At 34.6% G+C, this 21110-nt stretch overlaps 1 protein-coding gene across 1 annotated transcript in view; it reads right to left on the reverse strand.

Moving 5' to 3' along the window:
• ROBO1 (roundabout guidance receptor 1) overlaps positions 1-21110 on the reverse strand; it is a 945902-nt gene that overhangs the window by 22719 nt on the left and 902073 nt on the right. Inside the window, 5 exon segments of the mRNA XM_049785492.1 lie at positions 5391-5639; positions 8565-8709; positions 11892-11999; positions 14062-14397; positions 17345-17499. Of these exon segments, the coding sequence (XP_049641449.1) occupies positions 5391-5639; positions 8565-8709; positions 11892-11999; positions 14062-14397; positions 17345-17499 (993 nt within the window).

Genomic DNA, 21110 nt, shown 5'->3' on the forward strand with positions numbered 1-21110 from the left:
TACTCAAATGGACTATATGGGATAATCTGGAGAATGAACCCAGGTTGACCACATGCAAGAAAACTACCCTATACCCTGTTTAGCAATTCTTACTGATATATATCACACTATTTGTAAATGTCCCTTTAACACAAAAACATAAAAGTCATACATACAAATAAAAGTAAAACATTGGCTTATTTATTAAATGTCTATTATGAGCCTAGTATAGTGAAGACTTGACTAGTTTCTGAGACTAAAGGGATCCCAGGAAATTATGGAAGAATTCACTATGAAAGAGATGGAATGATTCTATTAAAAGACATGTGTACTTAATAATGCTAACTAAACATTAAGCTGTGGCAGACTGTACTTTACAAAGAAATTCATAACAATATCTTTCATCACAACTACTCTTCCGGCCTGAGAATTTGCCACTTCTTCAAGACAGAGTTGCATTCTGTATTTCTGAAATCAGAAAAGCCAGTTTTGAGTGCAACTCTTAAATAACCTAGTATCCTTTTTCTTACTTTCATGAAAGTCAACCAAAATAGTTGAAGAGGATATAGCCCTGAGTGCCTTTTGTTAAGAGAAGTTTGTGCTCTGTGAAAGAACCTGAGAATGAAACTGGATGGATGTGAAGACAAATAGGTCACAGAGCCCGGAAGACAGCAGAAAGCAGGTATCTAAGTGAAGAAATAAGAACTAATAGTGCATTTAACTGAGAAAATAGTTTTGCTTTGCTCTGAGAGCAAAGACCTTTGTAGTCCAATGGAAGAAATGATAAATTAATTATGCAATGATGACACAGTATTAACAAAGAGCTATATCAGAAAATTTCTGGAGTGTCATGGGCTCAACAATTTGTTCCTATTTCAGAATTGGAACAGTAGGGAAAACACTTGAAAACGATCTGTGACTTTTTGCTTCCTTAAAAAATGTTTTTTATGCCTTTTTATAAACTAATCTTTGATTTATAACACAATAACATTTTAAAAAATACAGCTTACCACCTCTATATCTATGCCTGACAGTCCCTATTCCCAAATTTCACTGCCATCAAACTTTCCAAATGCCTCTCAAAACATTTTTCACAACCTTTTTTTTTCCCTTTCCTATTTTAGAGACCCTAATTATTTCAAATCTCAGAGTTACATTGGCTGTATTTAACTGACTGATTTATATATATTTTTCCCTGTTTCACTTATGGATGAGATTGTACTGGGATTGTCTTTCAATTCCACACTTATTTCCTTGTAGCAAAATCTCTTCTCATTTTCTCCATGTTGATACTAACTCTGACATTGTCATTTTGAGCATAAAGGTTACTGGAGATTTTAACTCTAGAAAAGAGAGGAGCTAATATTCCAGGAAGATGGGATGAGATGGGGAAAGACCTTGAGGTGGGTGAAAACACTGCTCATTCCAGGAACTGGAGGAAACTTAAGAGTAAAGGCTATAGGAACAGAGCCCAGGGGAGTGGTGATAGATAAGGAAGGGATGGCATGTGGGGGTCACATCACAAAGGACTTTGATTGCTGCATTAAAGAATCTTGCTCTATTTGAAGGGAAATGGGAAGCCATTGGGGGATTTTAAGCAATGGAGAGACTTGATCATTGCTGCATTTTAGAAAAATGCTGCTGCATAGCCTGTGGCAGGAAGATTAGATTGAAGAAGGGGCAAGGCTAAAGGCAACAAGACTACTTATGGACCATTACAGTAATATAGGCAAGAGAAAATGGCTGCTGGAAGTAGGAAAGTGCCTTTCTGGCTGCAGATATGTGTTTCACTCTGAGAGATAGTTAAGCAGTAAAAATCTACAGGAACATGTACTTGGATATATGAGTCTACAGCTGTAGAATGAAATCTGTAGAGAAATAGCTATCTATCTCTAATGAGTGTATTATTAGAGAAGTGGCAGGATGATGAGAAACATAGTTCATCTACTGATGGGGCAGACTTCTGAATAAGTCAAAGGTTTTAGAGTAGGCTTCAGTCAGAGATTTAACAGCATTGCACATTGTTTCAAACAAGAAAACACAACATGAATGTCCAATGCATATTTGTTTACCATGGGTATTTAGGCATAAAATGTAGTAAAATTGAAAAATTCAATCTGTCTAGCAAAGAAACTTGCTTATAAAATAGTCGTATATTATAAATCCAAGGCAATAAAAATATGTAGAGATGCAGGAACTGAAAATATTTTCACTGAGGTGACTATTTTCAGCTACATGCATCCTTAGTTGCTTCACTTTGTGTTTTCAAAATTTAATAAGATCATTGTATATATCTTTATAAAAGCAGAGCTACAATCATTTTTTTTCTGCTGGCATTTCATTTGATTTTACTGGTAAACAATAGTATTTTCAACAACAAACCAGGAAATAAAATCTCCATACCTTTAAGGTATGAAATCAGACCTTCTTGATAAAAGGCTAAATGTTGTTAAATAGAATTTTAAGTACAAGCCCCACTGCATTTCCTACTGATACATATCTATATTGATTTTATACAAGTAAGGATGCCCTTAAGCTAGAAGTTGGATAGATTAACAATAAATCCTCCTCTAGTCTCAGATTTAATTCATCAAAAAAATTACTGAAGACACTTTTGTGGAATTCAAGACAGCTAAGAAGCTCTGCCCTCAAAGAGCTTATAATTTTAATAAGACAACAGTAACATCAAATGCTGACAAAATATGAAAACAAAATGAAAGGATTTAAACAGATTGGCACCAACTGTAAAGGTTTTGATATTTGCAACACTATACAACTAAGAGTATGGCATAGTGGGGGAGAGTGCATTAGAATTGGAATAAGAAATCAAAATATTATCAAGTGTAAGAAATATGAGTTCAGTGAGGATACAAATTTTAGGGAAGCCAGACATCAAGAATGATCTGACCTTCCTGGCAAGACTAAGCACAGCCCTCTACAACCAGGATGTGGTACTGCTGGTTGGAATTGGAATTTAAAACAGAACAAGGTGTGTTCAGGGTGTGGGAGGAATGTAGGAAGTGAAAGAAAAGGATGTGAAAGATTTGGATACCAGGATACACAGACTGAATTCTAAATGAGAAATAATAACACAGACTTGTGCATAAAGACAGATAATTTAGAGTGGAATGAAAAGCCAAAGAAGAAAAGTGGAGATCAGTTCAAGGATATAGCAGTATTTCAAGGAATAGGGACTGTGGAACAGTTCTTTTATAGCCTGGGTGTAAAAGAACAAAATTCAGAGGTATTTTAGAATTCAAATTCAAAAGGTACTTGGTGAATAATTTAATTTGGCAAAGGTAGGGAGACAACAAAGAAAGTAAAGTGGAATAATTTAGCTGATTGAAAATTACAAAATTTTTGGTGTGAATTTTGCCTGTTCCCTTGGTTATCATTACTTTTTATATAGACAAGTTAGTCTTATACACTGAATCCACAATTCTAAGCTACTGACTCAACAATGGAGGATAAAAAAAGAGGATCTGAAAGGTTGAGTGTAATAACAGAACTTGGCTTGGGAGAGTTAAAGTTTTTTCAAATGCACCCCCCTTTCTAATTTACCTTTCTTCAAATTCTAAAGGACTCCTGTGGTTAGGGCAATCTAAAATGGACAAGCAGGAGGTTTGTAGTTTGAAGGTTGTGATAGTTTCCTGTAGAAGCTGTTGCTTTGCATTCTATTGCCTCATATTGAGGCAAATGGGACCTTAAGAACATCTTTAAATTGATAAAGAGAGCCATCCCATCTCCACTTCCCTCAGTACACACACACACACACACACACACACACACACACACACACACACACACACACAAACACACACACACTCACAGAGTCTCCAGTCAATGTATACTGTGGTAGTCCTTGACCTTAAGAACATCTTTAAATTGATAAAGAGAGCCATCCCATCTCCACTTCCCTCAGTACACACACACACACACACACACACACACACACACACACACACACACACACACACACACACAGTCTCCAGTCAATGTATACTGTGGTGGTAGTCCTTGACCTTGAGCCCCTTTGCTTTTCATTACCATCCTAAAATAACACCAGCAGGGATATTTCTCTGCTATTTGATATACAAGCAACATATGCATATTATGTCTCCCAAATGCAAAGCTCACCATTCTCCCTCATGAATATGTAAGACTTTCCTGAAAAACTACAAGAATCATGTGAGTTGTTACATTACTGTTAAGACATGGACTCTACCCACTGTACTTCACCCTAGCCCATTTTACATGAAAATGATACAAAATAAAACGGGTATAACCAGAAGATATTGGGTCTCACTTATATTAGAGAGGAACCACGAAGAAATGAGTAATTTTAAAAAATAAAAAGAAAATGTCAAGATATTTCAGAACTAATAGCTTCTAATTGTCTCCCATTTACTTTGAATGAGAGTGACAGTTATATCCTGTGACACTAACAGGGTAGAGGTGACTTACTTGGTTTTGATCTTCATGAAGCTTCATGGATTACTTCTATTAAAATTAAATGTGTGGGAATCCAACTTTCCCCATCACACATATGTCACATATAAGGTTTAAAAACTTTCTTCAGTTTAGTGAATTTATTATTTGAATTAAATAATATCCACTTAGTAAGCCTGTCTAGAGTACAGGCAGGGGTGGGGTGGGGAGGAGAGAGATTTGGGACATTGGTTATGGGAATGTTGCACTGGTGATGGGGGATGTTCTTTACAGAAATCCAATCACAATCATACACAATCAAACACAAGGTGTTTAAATAAAATGTTATTTAAAAATAATATCCACTTATTGATAATAGTTAACAAGCACAGCAAGTTCTATTACAATTTGTAAAATTCAAATAATATAAAACAGAATTTGTTATTCACTTATGAGTACTGAAGGGAAATTTGAGAAAAACTATACACAACGAAAACACACACACACACAGCAACTCGGGTTAAATATACACCAATATAGCACTGCAACGAAACAAATGTACCTGAGTTTAACACAAAATAAAACATATCATATATATTATTTCACAATATCATGCAACTTAAGTTTCAAAAATAAGGAAAAACTGTTTTTCACTGACCAAAGAAGTGCTTTCTTAATCATACACAAGAAAATATTAATATAGATACATATCTGTCATAGTAAAATATAAAATTCGTAAATCATAATCTCCATGTCATAAGGGGTACATATTACTGTGTATTACTTTATGGTTATAAACTCAATGGTCAAATCATCTAATCTGATGGACACAGATATTATTTGATATGTTGATGACCAGGAATGACAGTGGTGATGATAGTGAGATTTGGAAATGATTCATGTGTCATTAAAAATTACAACCTATAAATGTCATGCTGGACTGGAAATGGTCTGATTTGTCAGCGAAGCCACACACTACATACCTCCTATCTGGTTGGTGTTGCATATGGCCCATCTCCTCTGGACAATCCTGTAGCATGGGCTGGAGTTCTTCCTGTGGAGAGGGAGTGAGTGTGGCAGTGGACTGATGGCTATAAGACACAGCAGCTGGAGAAGAAGCTGCACCCCGTACAGGCGGTGTGGGACCCCTTTCGTCATCTTCTTCTTCTAGTTCATCCTGTTGCAAGTACATCCTTGCTGGTGGCACTGGACATGGCATTTCTTGGTCATAGCTACAACAGATGATAAGGACATAGTTATTTCAAATCTAGTCAAATCAACTATTGGCGTAGTAAATGGCATGATAATTTTAATTTTTTTTAAAAATTCAAATATTCTGAGTCCGTTAAGAAAGCATTATTCAAAAATAAAAATTTTAAATAATGCTTTGTCACAAAGCTTTGCGATTCACTACATACCATTTTTCCTTAGGGATTCCAATTTACATTAAAATATTATTGACTTCCTAAAGTCATGCAATGAAGTTTACTAAGTAAGCAGAATTTAACTTGATATTCCCCTAATGTGTTTGAAATATTTTAGCTCTCAAACCAGAATGACTCAAGGGTGGTGTTGCAAACAATGTAAAGATGATGTACTAAAGTATATGAAAAAGCACTCCTGAAAACCTTTGCAAAGTGAGATCGATGGAAGATCAAATTCAGTTCTACAAACTTTTCTTCTGAAATTTTCATAAATTGATATTTTATCAGGTGAGCACAAAAACTAAGTCACTGCCTTACCTTGAGGATGGTGTGTGAAGAATATAAAACACCCTGTGATGTGTTTCCTGCACCCCTTTGCTAGATTGTACTTCTCTTTTTTTTCCTCCAGGCATATGGCCATTGATCAGAGTGGCAGTGATTTACTATGGTAAGAAAATTATTTTCTCATCTCCCCGCTCCTTGCCTTGAACCATATAATGCAGCTGCTCTGTATCTTTTTTTACTAATTCAACTATTTCCCTCTCTGGTACTGTAAACACATATATTTACTGTTCAGATTTAGTAATGTAAGAACTGCAAAATGACAGTGAGTTATTCATTATTCAAATGACATCTTGTTTTTTCCTTATCTTCTACTGTACCAAAATCTTCCCCAACTCATCTCTACTAATTCTCAGAAATCTGGTCTTATCTTTTTGTTTTTGTCTTAGCATCAAACCTAGAGGTGCTCAAGAAACTCTGTGTTCCTGGTTTAGGGGGGATCACTTCTAGCAGTGCTCAGAGGGTAATGCATTGCTGGGGAGCAAACCTAGGTTTCCTGCATGTAAATCATGGATTCCAGTTCATGGAGTTTTCCCCTTAGCTCTACAGTCTAGTTTTTGTTTGCCTGTGTCTCACCTGACAGTGCTTGCTCATAGTAGGACTCAGGGAACCATATTTAGAGTTGGGGATGAAACCCAGATTCATCACATACTATATAAGCACCCTTCTTGCTGTCACTAATTCTATGGCACCTAATTTACTTATTATTAATTATTATTATTATTATTATTTTGGCTTTGCATTCAGGATTTACCCCTTGTCATCATATGGGATGGTAAGGGTCAAATTTGAGGTGGTCACATGCAAGGCAAGCAACCTACCTGCTGTGCTGTACTATCACTAGTACTAGTACTAGTACTAGACCTGTTACTATTTTTCAATCTGTTTCTTATGCTATTGGAATAAGATTTTAATTGGTCATTTTGCCTTCACTTTCTTATTCTCCAGCCGTACACTGCTTCCAAAATCATTATTATAATGCACATCACTTTCAGATCATTCCTTTGAGCCAAAGTAATGATTTCTGGTTGTCTAATTATCAAGAGAATAGAACAAAATGATGCAATATGACATTCAAGTGTCTAAAATATTCTGATTTGTTTTGCCTCTTCAGGTTTCTATCATATCCTACTCTGATTTTGCTACTTTTCTAGGCGTCCCAATCTCTTGAGATTTTCCTAATATGCAGAAACACCTTCTCTTGAATAAAAACTTTCTTACTTGTCAAGGCCAAGAACCAAAGTCAGTATCCAGGAAAACATCCTTTCTCTTGAGGTATAGGTGCATTTGCAGCACTGCTGATTTTTTAAAATGCCTATCTATTTATTTCATTGTAGATATATTTGGATGGCCTAATATCACAACAAACATTATTACTAAAGCCTAGAAATTAAACATGTAATCTTTTTTCTCATATTGCACATTTCCAAATTAACCAACTCACTGAAAATTATTTATACCCTCATAGTCAATATCCATGTCATTTTCCATCATCCTGAGACATGGATAATGAAGGCAACAAAATAGACTCAGCTGAAATTCAGGCTCCTATCTGAGGCCAAGCAAAGCAACGTAATATCTTTAACATAATATCTTTGTGTTTTATGTTTCACATTTACTAAATAGTACAATGTGATTCAGGTAAAAAATTTTTTGCTCTATTTTGTTAATTTTCCTATTTAAAATACCACACACCATGTATAGTACTTGAGTTCTGTCTATGTCTACTAGTGCAAAAAAGCAGAATGTATCTTAGGAGAAGAAATATGTATAGAAAATATTTTTATTTAGAGATGTGACATTGTGTTCTTGGCTATGAATTCAAGGTCATGAAACCAACATATATGAAATACAGTATCTTGAAACACACACACACACAAAAAGCAAAGTATTAATTAGCAAAAAAGTTGAGGGGTGAATTGGATGAACCCAATCCTGTCTTTGCTCTAGGAGCAATGAATCATTCCATTTGCTAATATTCAGGATCCTTGGTTCCAAGAGAAGCTTTTGAGGCACTTGTTTCTTTTATTTTGGTAGTACTGAGGTAGACTTTAGAACCGACTGACCTTTTGGGTCAGAAAGATAGTATAGAGGTTAAGACATTTTCCTTGCATCTAGCTGACCCCAGTTGGATCCCTGGCTCTACAAATGGTCCTTTGAGCACTGCCAGGCAGGACTCCTAAGAAGTAAGTTCTAAATTTCTTTGGTTGTGGCCTATGCACAATCCCCACAAAATGAATAAAATCCAGACTGTGAATCCTAATTTATTTAAAAGACAAGAAGCTATAGACCTTGAATATAACTCTCTTATTGTTGACTGATCTAGTTTAACATGGAGTAGTTTGAGTTTAGGAATTCATATGCTTCCACTTAACATCTAATTCTTCTTACCTTTCATCTACAGAAATACTGTACTCTTCACTATTGCTGTGTGGGGGAGGATGTGCTGGTGGAGGAGGAAGCAGGTCTGCCCAATTCATGCCACCCTGTTTTGGCACTTTGGGGGTCCTTGCCCCTTTTTTGTGGCCTTGACTCCCTTCAAAACAAATAAAATTCAAGTCTCTTATTTTTAGTCTTTACAGATTTCTATGAATCACAGGTTAATTATGTTTACAGATATGATCTTAGAACACATACAAAGAGATAAGCATGGTTTTCTTCGTTAATTTTAAGCATCAAAATGAAATATGCCAAATATTTCTAAGGTTCACAATTTACACAGCCAAAAGTCAATAAAATCATAAATTAATTTTATAAGTCATATCATTAATAGTGATCTTCTTACAGCAATTAATTGCATTATGGATTATTATCTAAACCAAATGAGCTGTAGACATATTTTTCTAAAGTGCTTTTCTGTTATTTAATTGCTGGAGCCTAAAATACAATATGATACAGATACGATCTATTAGAGTTCCACTGTTGCATTAAATCACTACATATACATAATTTGTACTTGTCCGTGAAATGTTTTAGGCACAATGAAATTACTAGTTTTTGTCAGAAAGGCAGGTATAAGAATAATTGCTGGAAGAACTAATATAACAGAACAACAAAAAAATTATTTTTAAAGGGGAAGAGATTTTATAGTCACAGTTTCTATCAAATTATGAATAATACATTTTATATTGCCTGGACACTCTTATAGCTTGAAATAGCCCAATTATGCACATGTTCTAATGTTCTGAGTTTAGACTTTCCATATTCTTTGAACATAGGTAGACATTTTAAGGGTACTCACTTTAAAATGACTTTGGATCAAAATATACTCGAGGACAATATGTCTTTATTCTTTTTCAACTATGTGGGGTACAGAAAATGAGTCTATAATTATTTTTTTTAAATAATCCCTAGATTCCAGTAAATTACTTTGGTTTTTTGTATTTAACCTCCATGGAAAAAGCTTCTGGCCTTTTCCATAAAAAAGGTTTTAGTGTATTCAAGGAGCTTTATTGTTGAATGTAAGATGGGAAGAGTCTAAAGGCACTGTTTGTTAAGCCAGATGATTTTACACAGCTATGCTTCTGCACCAAGTGTAGGCAAAAGGATAAGCTGTTATTAATAAAATATGATTGTCAGGCCTCTTCTTGAGTGTCTTCAGTCTCTCTTCTTTCATGCAGTTGTCCTATAACATAATGACTATATACGTCTTATGAATTCAATTCAGAACCTTTCTCTCGATTTCCTGACACATTTCTACTTTAAAATTCCATCTTTCCTGGGAGACCTAACATCACCTGCCTGTCCTACCTTCATTTATTTCTTTTGTCCTTTAATACCAGATTTTGCATATTTTTTATTTTAAACAATTTTTTCATTATTTTTAAAAAGATACTTGCAGATATCAATAACACAATTGTAAAAGCAAATATAAATGTCTAGGCTAAGGAATAGAAAGAATATTGTTGGTATACTGTATAAAACAAGTATATTATATATGATCCAGGAATTATATATAATCTCCCACTTAGAGATGATTTTTCTCCAAGAGAATGGGTAAGAATTGATCACAAGATATAACATGTTAATACAGTTTTATGACAGCATTAATTTATTTTTAAAAAAGAAAAGTCATTCAATAAGACTTTAATTGTTAAAGCCAATGGAAAATATATAGTAGTATAATAGTAGATTACTAAGCTAGGGCAATGGTTCAGCAGTAGAGCAAATACTTTGCTTTATAGACCTTGAATTTGTTTCCTGATACAGGAAAAAAAAGGGTAGGAGGGAGAAAGTGAAAGAGGGATGGAGAGAGGGAATGAGGAAAGAAGGAGGAAGGAAGAAGGGAAGAAAGGAAGGAAGAAAAAAGGAAGAAATATAAAAGGTAGGAAAGTGAAGCAAGGCAAAGAAGGGAAGGGAAGAAAGAAAAGAAGAAAGAGGAGAAGGAGAGGAGGAAGGGATGTGGGGAGGTAGGAAGGGAGGAATGAAGGGGAGAAGGGAAGGAAGAAAGTGAATCAAGGCAAATAAGGGAAGGAAGGCAAGGAAGGGAAGGAAAGCAGCAAGAAAGGGAAGGAGGGAAGGAGAAAGAAAGGAAGGAAGGAAGGAAGGAAGGAAGGAAGGAAGGAAGGAAGGAAGGAAGGAAGGAAGGAAGGAAGGAAGGAAGGAAGGAAGGAAGGAAGGAAGGAAGGAAGGAAGGAAGGAAGGAAGGAAGGAAGGAAGGAAGGAAGGAAAGAAAAGGGAGAGAGAATGGAAGGAAATGGGAGAATAAAATAAGGAAATGACAGGTCCAAAAAAAGGGCAATGTGTTATTTCTAAACTCCTTTTGTTCAATTAGGAATAGTTCCAATCAGTGAAAAAGCTCAAGCATAGATGATGCCAAATCATATGTCTTAGTCAAGGAAGCATGCAAAAATGCAAATGCCACATTCATTATAAAAGAAAGGAACGGACACTGGGCATTAGAGAAAAGCATCTAAGAACTACTTTAATCCAGTCCTGGTGGTATTTCTATCCTTTCAGAGCAACATACTAGAGTTCAAGATCAATTGGTTTTGTTCTCATTGTGGTGTGACTTGCCACATGTTAGCTCTAATAATGAACGTCCTTTAATTAGAAAAACAGGACTCAAGTACCAGTGAGGCTCCATCTGCAGCCACTATCAAGGAACAGCTGGCAAACAGCTGCAACAGCATGGAGACCACAGGGAAGAGGCCGACCACAATGTGGCTTTGTAGGCACTTCCAGACTCAAATTGGGAATTTGATTTCTTAGGTCTTAGAGTAGAACTGAGGGGCAGACAGAAAGATTTATAAACTGAGTTGGGCTCTTGAATCTCATGTTAATATCTCTTGGACTTTTGATCTGTTCAGGCTCATGCATATCAAATGTTGTGTGCCTTTATAGCCTTGTTTTAAAATGTAACATATTTAGCAGATTAGCTATAATTGTATAAGAATATACAACATTTTCAGTTGTATATTCTTAGGGGGGTAGGGTGGAGAAGAAAAGATGCTTCATTGATCTTCAAAGGCTAGTTCCCCCTTCTAGTTTTGTTAGAACTCAGGGTTCTATCTTTGCTTCCAAATGACAGAAAATGGTTTTGTAAATGGACTGTCTTCAATCTGCAGAGAAAATGCTCAAGCCTTGGAGATTCAAATGATATAACGCGATTAGTCATGTCCTATGCTTACATCAGTTCATTAGCATTTGATCTGTAATCCTGTAATGAGTATGGCATCCTTTAAGAGGAAACTGTTTCTTTGGTTTCCCATTACTTACCTGATGTACTACTGCCCCGGTCAGAACTGTTATAGGAGCCTCCTGTATTCTGGTCATATGATTGGTTGTATGGAATAGTTGGAGGAATTGTGTCATTTGCTCGATAATCTAGACATTTAAAATGGAAAAAATTACCACACACTTATTTTTCTCTTTGCTGTCTTAATCAGTAACCAACAATGAGACTTTTAGTCTATCAAGATAATCACATACATGATGTGCAAGTTAATCATATGAGTGTTCTGGAAGAAAACTCAAGAGAAGATAAAGACTTTTAAACATGTCTTCTAAGATTTATAAAGTACGAATTGCAATTTCTTTACATGTATCAGACTAAATTTAGGAGAAATGAATCAAATAAGGGGCCATTTCTTCTCTTTAAAACATTTATAAATCAGTGAGGCCAGAAATCAGATAGGCTGGGCTTGTTAATTCAGAAAATATATATAATAAAATGACTTTATAATAGTTAAAAAAAACTTAGAACAATATTGGTTTGCAGAGTATAAAAACCAATTAAAATAAAACTAAAGCTTGTTAGCAAGGTTGGGCCTTACACCATGATAAGTAAAGAATTCTAATCTGCCAGAGAAATGCATCTGCCTACTAGACAATAGTGAAAGTCCAAATGATAAACTCAACGCTGGAATGTACTAAATAAATATCAGTGTAGTTGCACTGCAAAGTCCTTGACATATCAAGTCAAAGTATGACATATCAAGTGTTTACAAGCAGTATATACAATAAATCAGAGAGAAGATATTTTTGCCTGTAGCAATGTTGCTGTTTTCCAAAGTCCACACTAAAATCTTACACTGTGGATGAACATCACAGTAATTACTTGAATTCCCTATTATCTATGTACAAACTTCATGATTTGCAGAAACTGTATTATTAATCTTTGTCAGCTTTTGTCCTGAACTTTCATAAGTGTTAATAAATATTTATTGAACTGGAATGTCATATCAACCGAATGTGTTGTAAAACTGGAAAACAAAACAAAACTAAACTCAATGACTATACTATTTTTTTTTTCAGGCCAAACCCGTTTGATGCTCAGGGGTTACTCCTGGCTAAGTGCTCAGAAATCGCCCCTGGCTTGGGGGGGACCATATGGGACGCTGGGGGATCGAACCGTGGTCCTTCCTTGGCTAGCGCTTGCAAGGCAGACACCTTACCTCTAGCACCACCTCGCCGACCCCCAATGACTATACTATTAAGTCCATGCATGTAACATTCACTTACTCAAATAAATTGTCTTTATTGTAATCTCCAACTCTATAAACATGCTTTTTGTGAAAAAAAAAAGTAGTGCTTTCAATTCATTCTTAAAGAAAATGAATCAATTTTCTAATGATAACAAAGTATAACCTTAAATTGAACATTTGTATGAAATTTCCCCAGTCTATTTAAATTAGAGCAGTTCCTTATTTTCCTAGAGGTATAACTTTACAAATCATGTTATTAAAGCAGCAGCCTGAAGGACTACAAAGAAATCAAATATCTATCTCTTTCAATGGACACCTATTACAATAGAAATACATTCCCCTCAGGCCTCAGCTACTATCTGCACCTAAAACTAAACTCAATTTATTTTAGGATCTATCCTGACAGACATCAATCAGGTCGACCAAAGAAATTTAGGTTCTAAAATCATATATTGTAGTCGTCTTAGAAATAAAATGCTGTAGAAAAAAATACAACCAACTGAACCACTTCTCCAGTTCAAGCTTAATTTAATTATTTTTCTTCTTTTGATCTAAAATTGCCATTCATTTATGGGACCATGTAGAAGCAATTATCTCTCATTCTCAAGTGGAAAGAATGGAATCGTCTATTTATTTTAAATGTGTGGTATTGTGACGGTTGTATATCTGCCTTATGAATAAAAGATGGTCTGTCCAAAGCAATTCTTCACCTACGATTAAATTTAAATTAATCTCAAAACCATTTGAAAATACTTATATATTATTATAAAATCAATTTCCCAAGGTTATTGTTGTTCTAATTAAACTCTTTGACATTGGAAACCTTGAAACCAAAGAGAAGAGGACCTTAGTAACCAAAGAAAGATTTCACTTCCTGGTCCAAGACAAGTTTTGACATCTAGTGCTGAAGGATGAGGAGACCAGTACAAAACAGAGATGGGGATAAAGGCAAAGTGCTTCACCTTTGTTCAGTTTGTTTTGCTCCATGATGTTGTACTGAATTGGTGGCACTTCTTGCTTCTGTTGTCCTGGTGGTTTCCAGTGCTTCTCGCCGGAGTCCCCACTGCCATTATTCATGTTGTTGCTGAGGTTTGACTGGATGAGCTGGGTGGTGGCATAAGGAGTGGGCTGCCCTGATGGATTGACAAAACGCCCATCCTTCAGATTTGGGCTATTGAAGGTTTTCATCTCATTGATTTTGTTACTAAGGTCCACATCACCATAAACTGTTGACTCAGGGAGCATCAGATTTGTTTGTTTGTTATCCAGTTGGTTGTTATAATTTGCTATACAATCAGCTATGTGCAATGAAGAGGAAAAGGAAAAGGTCATTCTGCATGGTTATTCGTTTAAAAATTTTTTTGTAAGTCGCTTTGAGTATCATGGTAGAATTATTTATGTAAAAAGCAACAGGGCTGAAGTAAGACTGATTAAGAAAGGTCAATTATTCACATGTATCTTCTAGGTAAAGCAAATTGTAAACAAGAAAAAGAGAAGATACACAAAATAGAGATTAGTGTTGAAGTAGTAGTGCTTATGTAGTTAAAAAAAAAAACCTCACAATTTAAGGTAAATTTCTTTAATAGTTAAAAAAACTCACAATTTAAGGTAAATTTCTTTAACAATATTATTTATAGGAAGTGTGTTAAAATATATCACAAATATCTTTGTCAACTTTAAATATTCTACTTGAGTAACTGAACAATTGGAAGATACTGGTTCACTACTGAAGCAACAGAGCAGAGCATGTAAATTGAGAAACTTAAAAAATAATAAAAAAATAAAAAAATAATAAAAAGAAAAACTGCCCTTAGATCATAGAACTTGAGATTTCAATAATTTTTAAAGTAGCTACTTTTTAAAGGTACAAGTAATAGAGGTAAAAAAGAAAGTATATGATGCTCAAGGGAATATTTTTAGTTTGTCTCTTGGTTACACAGTATAAAAATTATCAGAAAAAATACTATATATTCATTTTTACTGTTTTATAATGTATTCTAAGTATAAAATAGCATTAATAATGACAAAAATGAGTTATAGCAAGCAATATGATTCAATCAAATAGTCTATATGTCTACTATCTCAAGTTCCCACTTATTTCCTCTTTATTAAAATATCTGACAACTGAAATGCACAAATATATCTTCAGATATATTAAAACTAGAGTTGAAATTGAATATATCAAAGTAGAATGAACTAATCACTTAAATGAAAACCATCATTAATTAAAGTATTACTTAAAAATAAGTTTTAGTGATACAGCACCATTATTTTAATCATCTAATTCACAGAACTACCAACAATAACCTGTAGTCCTTAGAATTGATTTTCATCTGGATATAATTTGAAAAAAGCTAATATGCTTGATGTTAACATATAGCTATATTCTGATAAAAACTTTACAATTTCTCTATCTCACTGAATTCACCTATTATCTCTCTTTTGATAAGTAGTCAGAGACATGGTTATCTGATTTATATAGCCTCTTGTAATTATTATTCATAATTTGTAGTTATTAATATTTATTCAGTCATATATTTTTGCAGAGTTGGGGATTGACCCAGAGTGTCACATATGTAAGACAAGTGTTCTACTGAGCTAAGTCCCTGATCCTTATGTGTCACTAAGTGTTAACAAGTGTTTAAAAAATATTAAGAAATATAAGTAAATATAGTCATGGGGACCTTAATTTTCTTTACCAGTCATTCTATATGACTGATATCTAACAGAACCTTCAAGATAACAGACATGTCATACATTGTATTGTCCAATACAATATTATGGCCAAATGTAGTCTCTGATTCTTTAAATATAATTAATGGGGACAAACTAAATTTAAGTTAAATTGTCCTCTATCACTGGAGGCTACTGCATTGGACAGAGCTGCACAAATGAATTTGATAATATCACTTCCCTCCTGGTAAGGCTTAGTATAATATTTTTAAAAAATTTGTGCACATCAATCTGTTTGGACAAGTAAAAGGTGGACAAGGTTCACACAAATATGTCAATACATATCCATGTTCTCTGGAGGGGTGGCTTCTTTTTATGGTAGACATACAAATTGCTTTTAATTTGTTCTTAATGTTACATGATATATTTATATAAGTGATATCTTCCATTTCTCTTCCTTAATTTAGTAAACTATTTTACTTATATAGCTATATCTTTTGAATCTACACATATATTTCCTGCAGGAGAATATTAAGGATTGTTGCTCTTTGTAATTTTTTTTGTAGTCACACCTGGCTCTATCTGTGTTCAGGACTTAATCTTGACTGTTGAGGGATTACTCTTGGTATGCTCATGGAACAATATGCAGTCTTGGGATTCTACATAAAGTTGGCCACATAAAAGGTGAATATCTTTATCCCTTACTGCTTGTGTAACACAGTATTTGCATTTGTTTCGTTTCAGTTTGGCTCTGATTTTAAATATACGTGTTCAAAATCCATATCTACTATTATGATTTAACATGACATTTAGTAAACTAATTTACTCGTATTTCTAAGCCTGATACAGAATATACAAAATAATTGTAAGCATACACACCTGGAAAAATATATAAATATCTCTTGAGTCCTCAGAGTTTATTTCTAGGCTATAAAAATCTGATTTAAATTCCATTAATTTTTAATTATTTTGTTATTACAATTATATAATTGTAATGATTATTTTTCCTTTTACAAATTTGCTTCCCTTTAATTGACTGACCTTTTATCTATATTAGTCCTTAAATACTGCAACTAAATAAGTACAATTAAGACTTTAATTACATGCATACTTAATAACATGAATACCTTTATAAAACTGTATTTTTTCTTATATACCAACTATATTCAACTTTGTTGTTGGTTTGGTTTTTGAGTCAGATCAAGCTGACCTCAGAGCTTATTTATGATCACATGGAGGGGTTCAGGTGACCGTGTGCAGTGCCAGGGACCTAAACCTGGATCATCCTTGCATAAGGCAAGTGCCTTTCTGCTGTCCTTTCTCTCTGGACCTAACTATACTCAAATTCATATTGTTCATTCTCATTGCCTACTGGTAAACATTTTGCTGGAAAGGAGAGGTGAACATAAAGGGATTGAGAGAATACTTGAATCAGGCTAGTTTGCTAAACAATAGAGCATTGCATAAAAACCTACATACAACTTTCCTTTTCAATAGAGTAAGGAAAAGAAATCGGTCTCAGTGGCTAATTCTAAGAATGCTGACACAAATGAAGCTGCCTGTGTCGCTAACCTGGGCGACTATAGGTAGTCAGGTTGCTATCGCTGTTCCCATTCCCTGCTGTGCAGCAGCTGATGGAGCAGTCGTTGTGATTGTTGCCGGTGTGAGGCCATGTGTCTGCCAGCCATGGCTGTGTGGCAGGTTCACTGATGTTGAGAAGTCCTGGCCTAGAGAAAAATAAACATCAAAAAACTACTATAGAAGCAAGTGTTATGTAAACAGTCACTCATACATACTTTTCAGAACTTCTACAATTCATCTCATTAGTCTCACAATCAATTTGCTGAGCTAGGCAGAATAAGACCTTTTCACAGTGAATAGAACTATATACTAGGAAGTGCTTCTGTTTCCATAGCTATCACTTTATAAACTATAAGCTCTGCGTCAGACTCATACATATACATTATTTGCATGACCCACTGTAATTAGGGACAGTGATGAAAACCAAACATAAAAATTAAAAATATAGATATTTCCTTTTTGCATTTTTGCTTGCATTTCTACATTTTGTACCTGTTTGAAAAAATCATTCTAACACCTTCATAAAAAAAATAAAACTTGGATTTCCTTAGACAATGGACCAACGGCATGCGTTATTTCTTCATTAAAACCATGTTTCAGAAATAGAAGATTTGGGGTTTGTAACTTCTTTAGCAAACCTCATCAATGTTTTAGCTGCACAGTTCTTGTCACCATTTTCTGATGACAATGTAAAATGCCATCAATTCCTACCTAAGTAAAGGAAAGCCACTGAATTACATTTGGCAAAACAAAGATGCCCATTATGAGATATTAGCATCATGTATCTTTTGGTACAACTGAAGTTAATCCTCTTTCCTTGTGCACTCCTAATGCAAAGTGTATCAGCAGTCATATTCATGGGAGTCCTGAACCACCAGCCCAGAGAACACAGTAGAGGCAAGGACAGCATCCCTAATAATCTTTTCCAAATATGAAAGTTGTAAAACTATAAAACTATGAAATTACCTTTATAGTCAGAATAAGATGCTTAAGCCAGCAGTTCACTGTTATAATAGTTACTAGCCACATGCTTTGCAGAACAGAATCATCAAACTGCTGATATTTAGAACAGTATGATGCAATCTATCTTCAGAAAATTGGAGCTTTTGACATGGATGTTAGCTATGGAAATTCTGTATCTCATAGTCTTTTTGCTTTTCATTTGGTAGTTCAGCAAAAGAGGTGACAATGTATAATGTGCTGGCAAACGTACAACAGCCTGGCACCATGGATTAGGCAAAGGTTTTCTTCATGGGATTACTTTCTTGGCTAAAGTGTGACAACTATGCTCCTCATTTACCTGGGAAGCAAAAGGCTGGCAACTGACTCTCATTCTGAGTGTCACACAATGACATTTATAAAAACTTATAATGCAAAAATGACAGTTATTTGAAGACTAAATCATAACCAATAAAGAATAAGGATTTATAATTTATTGATGTATATGTGTTTTATATATATCTATAATTGGTACATACATACATCTAGGAATAATAGCATTTATATGTACAATAGGCATATATCATATGAGTGTATATATATACTAGTATCTAGGTATAGTAGGGTTTATGGTATCTGTGAAAATATATATTCTTTAACATGCAACACACTTTGGTGTTTTTTTTTTTACAGGTGTTAACTCCTTTAATCCTCAAAACAATTCTATCAAGTATATACAATGAATATACAAATTAGAAAGTTGAGACAGCTGAGTGAATTTAAGAACTGTGCTTGGTTATACAAAGTGAGTGGCAGTATAATTGGAGAATTCCACTAAAAACCAGTATACTATCCAGATGCAAGCGAGAGTGCTGACATCTCCTAAAGCCTTCACATATGCTTAATAAAAGGAGGAGGGGGAAATGTGTGAAGTTACTTTTATACTCAGAAGAAGATGCTTAAGACAGCTCTTCACTGTTATAATTGTTGATAACATGCTTTGAAGAGCAGTATAATCGAACTGCTGAAATTTAGAACAGTAAGCTGCAAGCTATCTTCAGAAAACGAGCTTATGAAATAGATGTTAGCTATGGAAATTCTGTATCTCGTAATCTTTTTGCTTACCTTATTTTATTTTGAGCTAAAGCTGTGTGTGTTATGGAAATTCTGCATCGAGTAATCTTTAGCTTTCTGTACTTTCCTTGGAGCTGAAGCTGTAAATGTTATCTTAAAGGATTTATTAAAAAATACTCCATATTTGGCATGTGATATTATGAGACGTTGGAAGTACAGGTCAAGTAGAAATTTTCCACAGTCTGACTTATACATTTCAAAAGAATAAACAATATTTTTATGCTACTCTGGTTCCTTTAGAGACTTTTAAAGTGAATGTTTTGATATCACTGTGGGCTGAAAGAACTTTTCATATGGATAGGTGATTTCCAACAGGAAGTGGGATTAACAATTCATATCCTAGCTTTCCATTTAGACTTAAGCTTGGAATGCTAAATATTTAGGGAAGAGAGAAAGCCATGATTTATGGCCTATCATGAATCTCAAAATGCCATATGTGGATTTCAGAGGTCTCTGTGGAAGTCAAAGTCATATGTAGTTTATTCAGAGAAAGATGCAAGGGTCCTTCCAAAGAATCTCAGATTGCATTTAAGGTAGATATAAGGGAAATTAGAGAGATGATTCATCAATAGAGGATTACAGAATTAAAATGTGTCAAAATCTATAATGAACATACAATATACTATCATATGTGAATTACATTTTCATATTGTTTAAACATCTGAGTTGTACTTGTTTTATCATTTTCTTCCAAAGAAAGGGCTTTGGGGAAAGGAAGAAAATAAATTTTATAGAATCAATGTATATTCTAGTTACTTTAGATTCATGTCACAAAAGACTAGAGGGTAAAATGATATGACATTTATCTTCAATTCCTCTCTTCCACTTACTGCAAATAATTCTAGTCATTCATTCAAAAAAAACAAGGAAACAATGATTTAAACCTGCTAATAATAAACTAAACTACTGGAGGGTAAAGAGCCTGGGAAAAAAACTACTGGCCTTGGCAGTAAGGCTGCTTAGAAGCTGTCTTCTCTTTTCAATGATAGCCTGAATCATTTTGGAAACCCAGGAAAGTATAGATATAAAAGTTCCCATTATTTTCAAAAGACGTAAGGCCTGGGATGTGCTTCTACCTCCCACTTGCCAGAAAGTGTGGTTTTGATATTCTCCACCTGCCTAAGATACAGTTGTGTGTGTGTGGGGGGGGGGGGAGTGAGAGAGAGTTTTGGTGAGGGGTTTGTTTTAGTGAGGTGGGTCATATTTGATAAAATCCAGGTATTATTCCTGACTCTAAACTCAGGAATTACTTCTTGCAGTGCTCAGGGGACCATATTGGATACAGGGGATTAAACGTGGGTCAGGTGCATGAAAGGCAAGTGCCTTCTTCACTGTGCTATTTCACCAGTCTCAAGAATTTAAGTATAGTTTTTGAAGATATGACTGAATTGTTTAGGGTAATTAGAAAACAAACAAATTGGAATAATTTCTTTAGTATTTACTGATCCTTCCCTAGATTATATCACAGGATCTTTACCCTCTTTAAATTAGGACGGGATCTGTTTGGTACCAAAATCTTTATTCCCTCTTTTTTGGGAATAGAAATATTAGCAATTTTAAGAACCTAAAGAGATTTTTAGGTCAGTTGCTTTTATATTATAGAGGAAAATTTAGTCTCTCAAGTTTTCTAGCAGGGGTCTCAAACTCAATTTACTTGGGGGCCACAGGAGGCAAAGTCAGGGTG

The sequence above is a fragment of the Suncus etruscus genome, chromosome 13 (assembly GCF_024139225.1).
Source record: "Suncus etruscus isolate mSunEtr1 chromosome 13, mSunEtr1.pri.cur, whole genome shotgun sequence".
Taxonomy (NCBI): Eukaryota; Metazoa; Chordata; class Mammalia; order Eulipotyphla; family Soricidae; genus Suncus; species Suncus etruscus.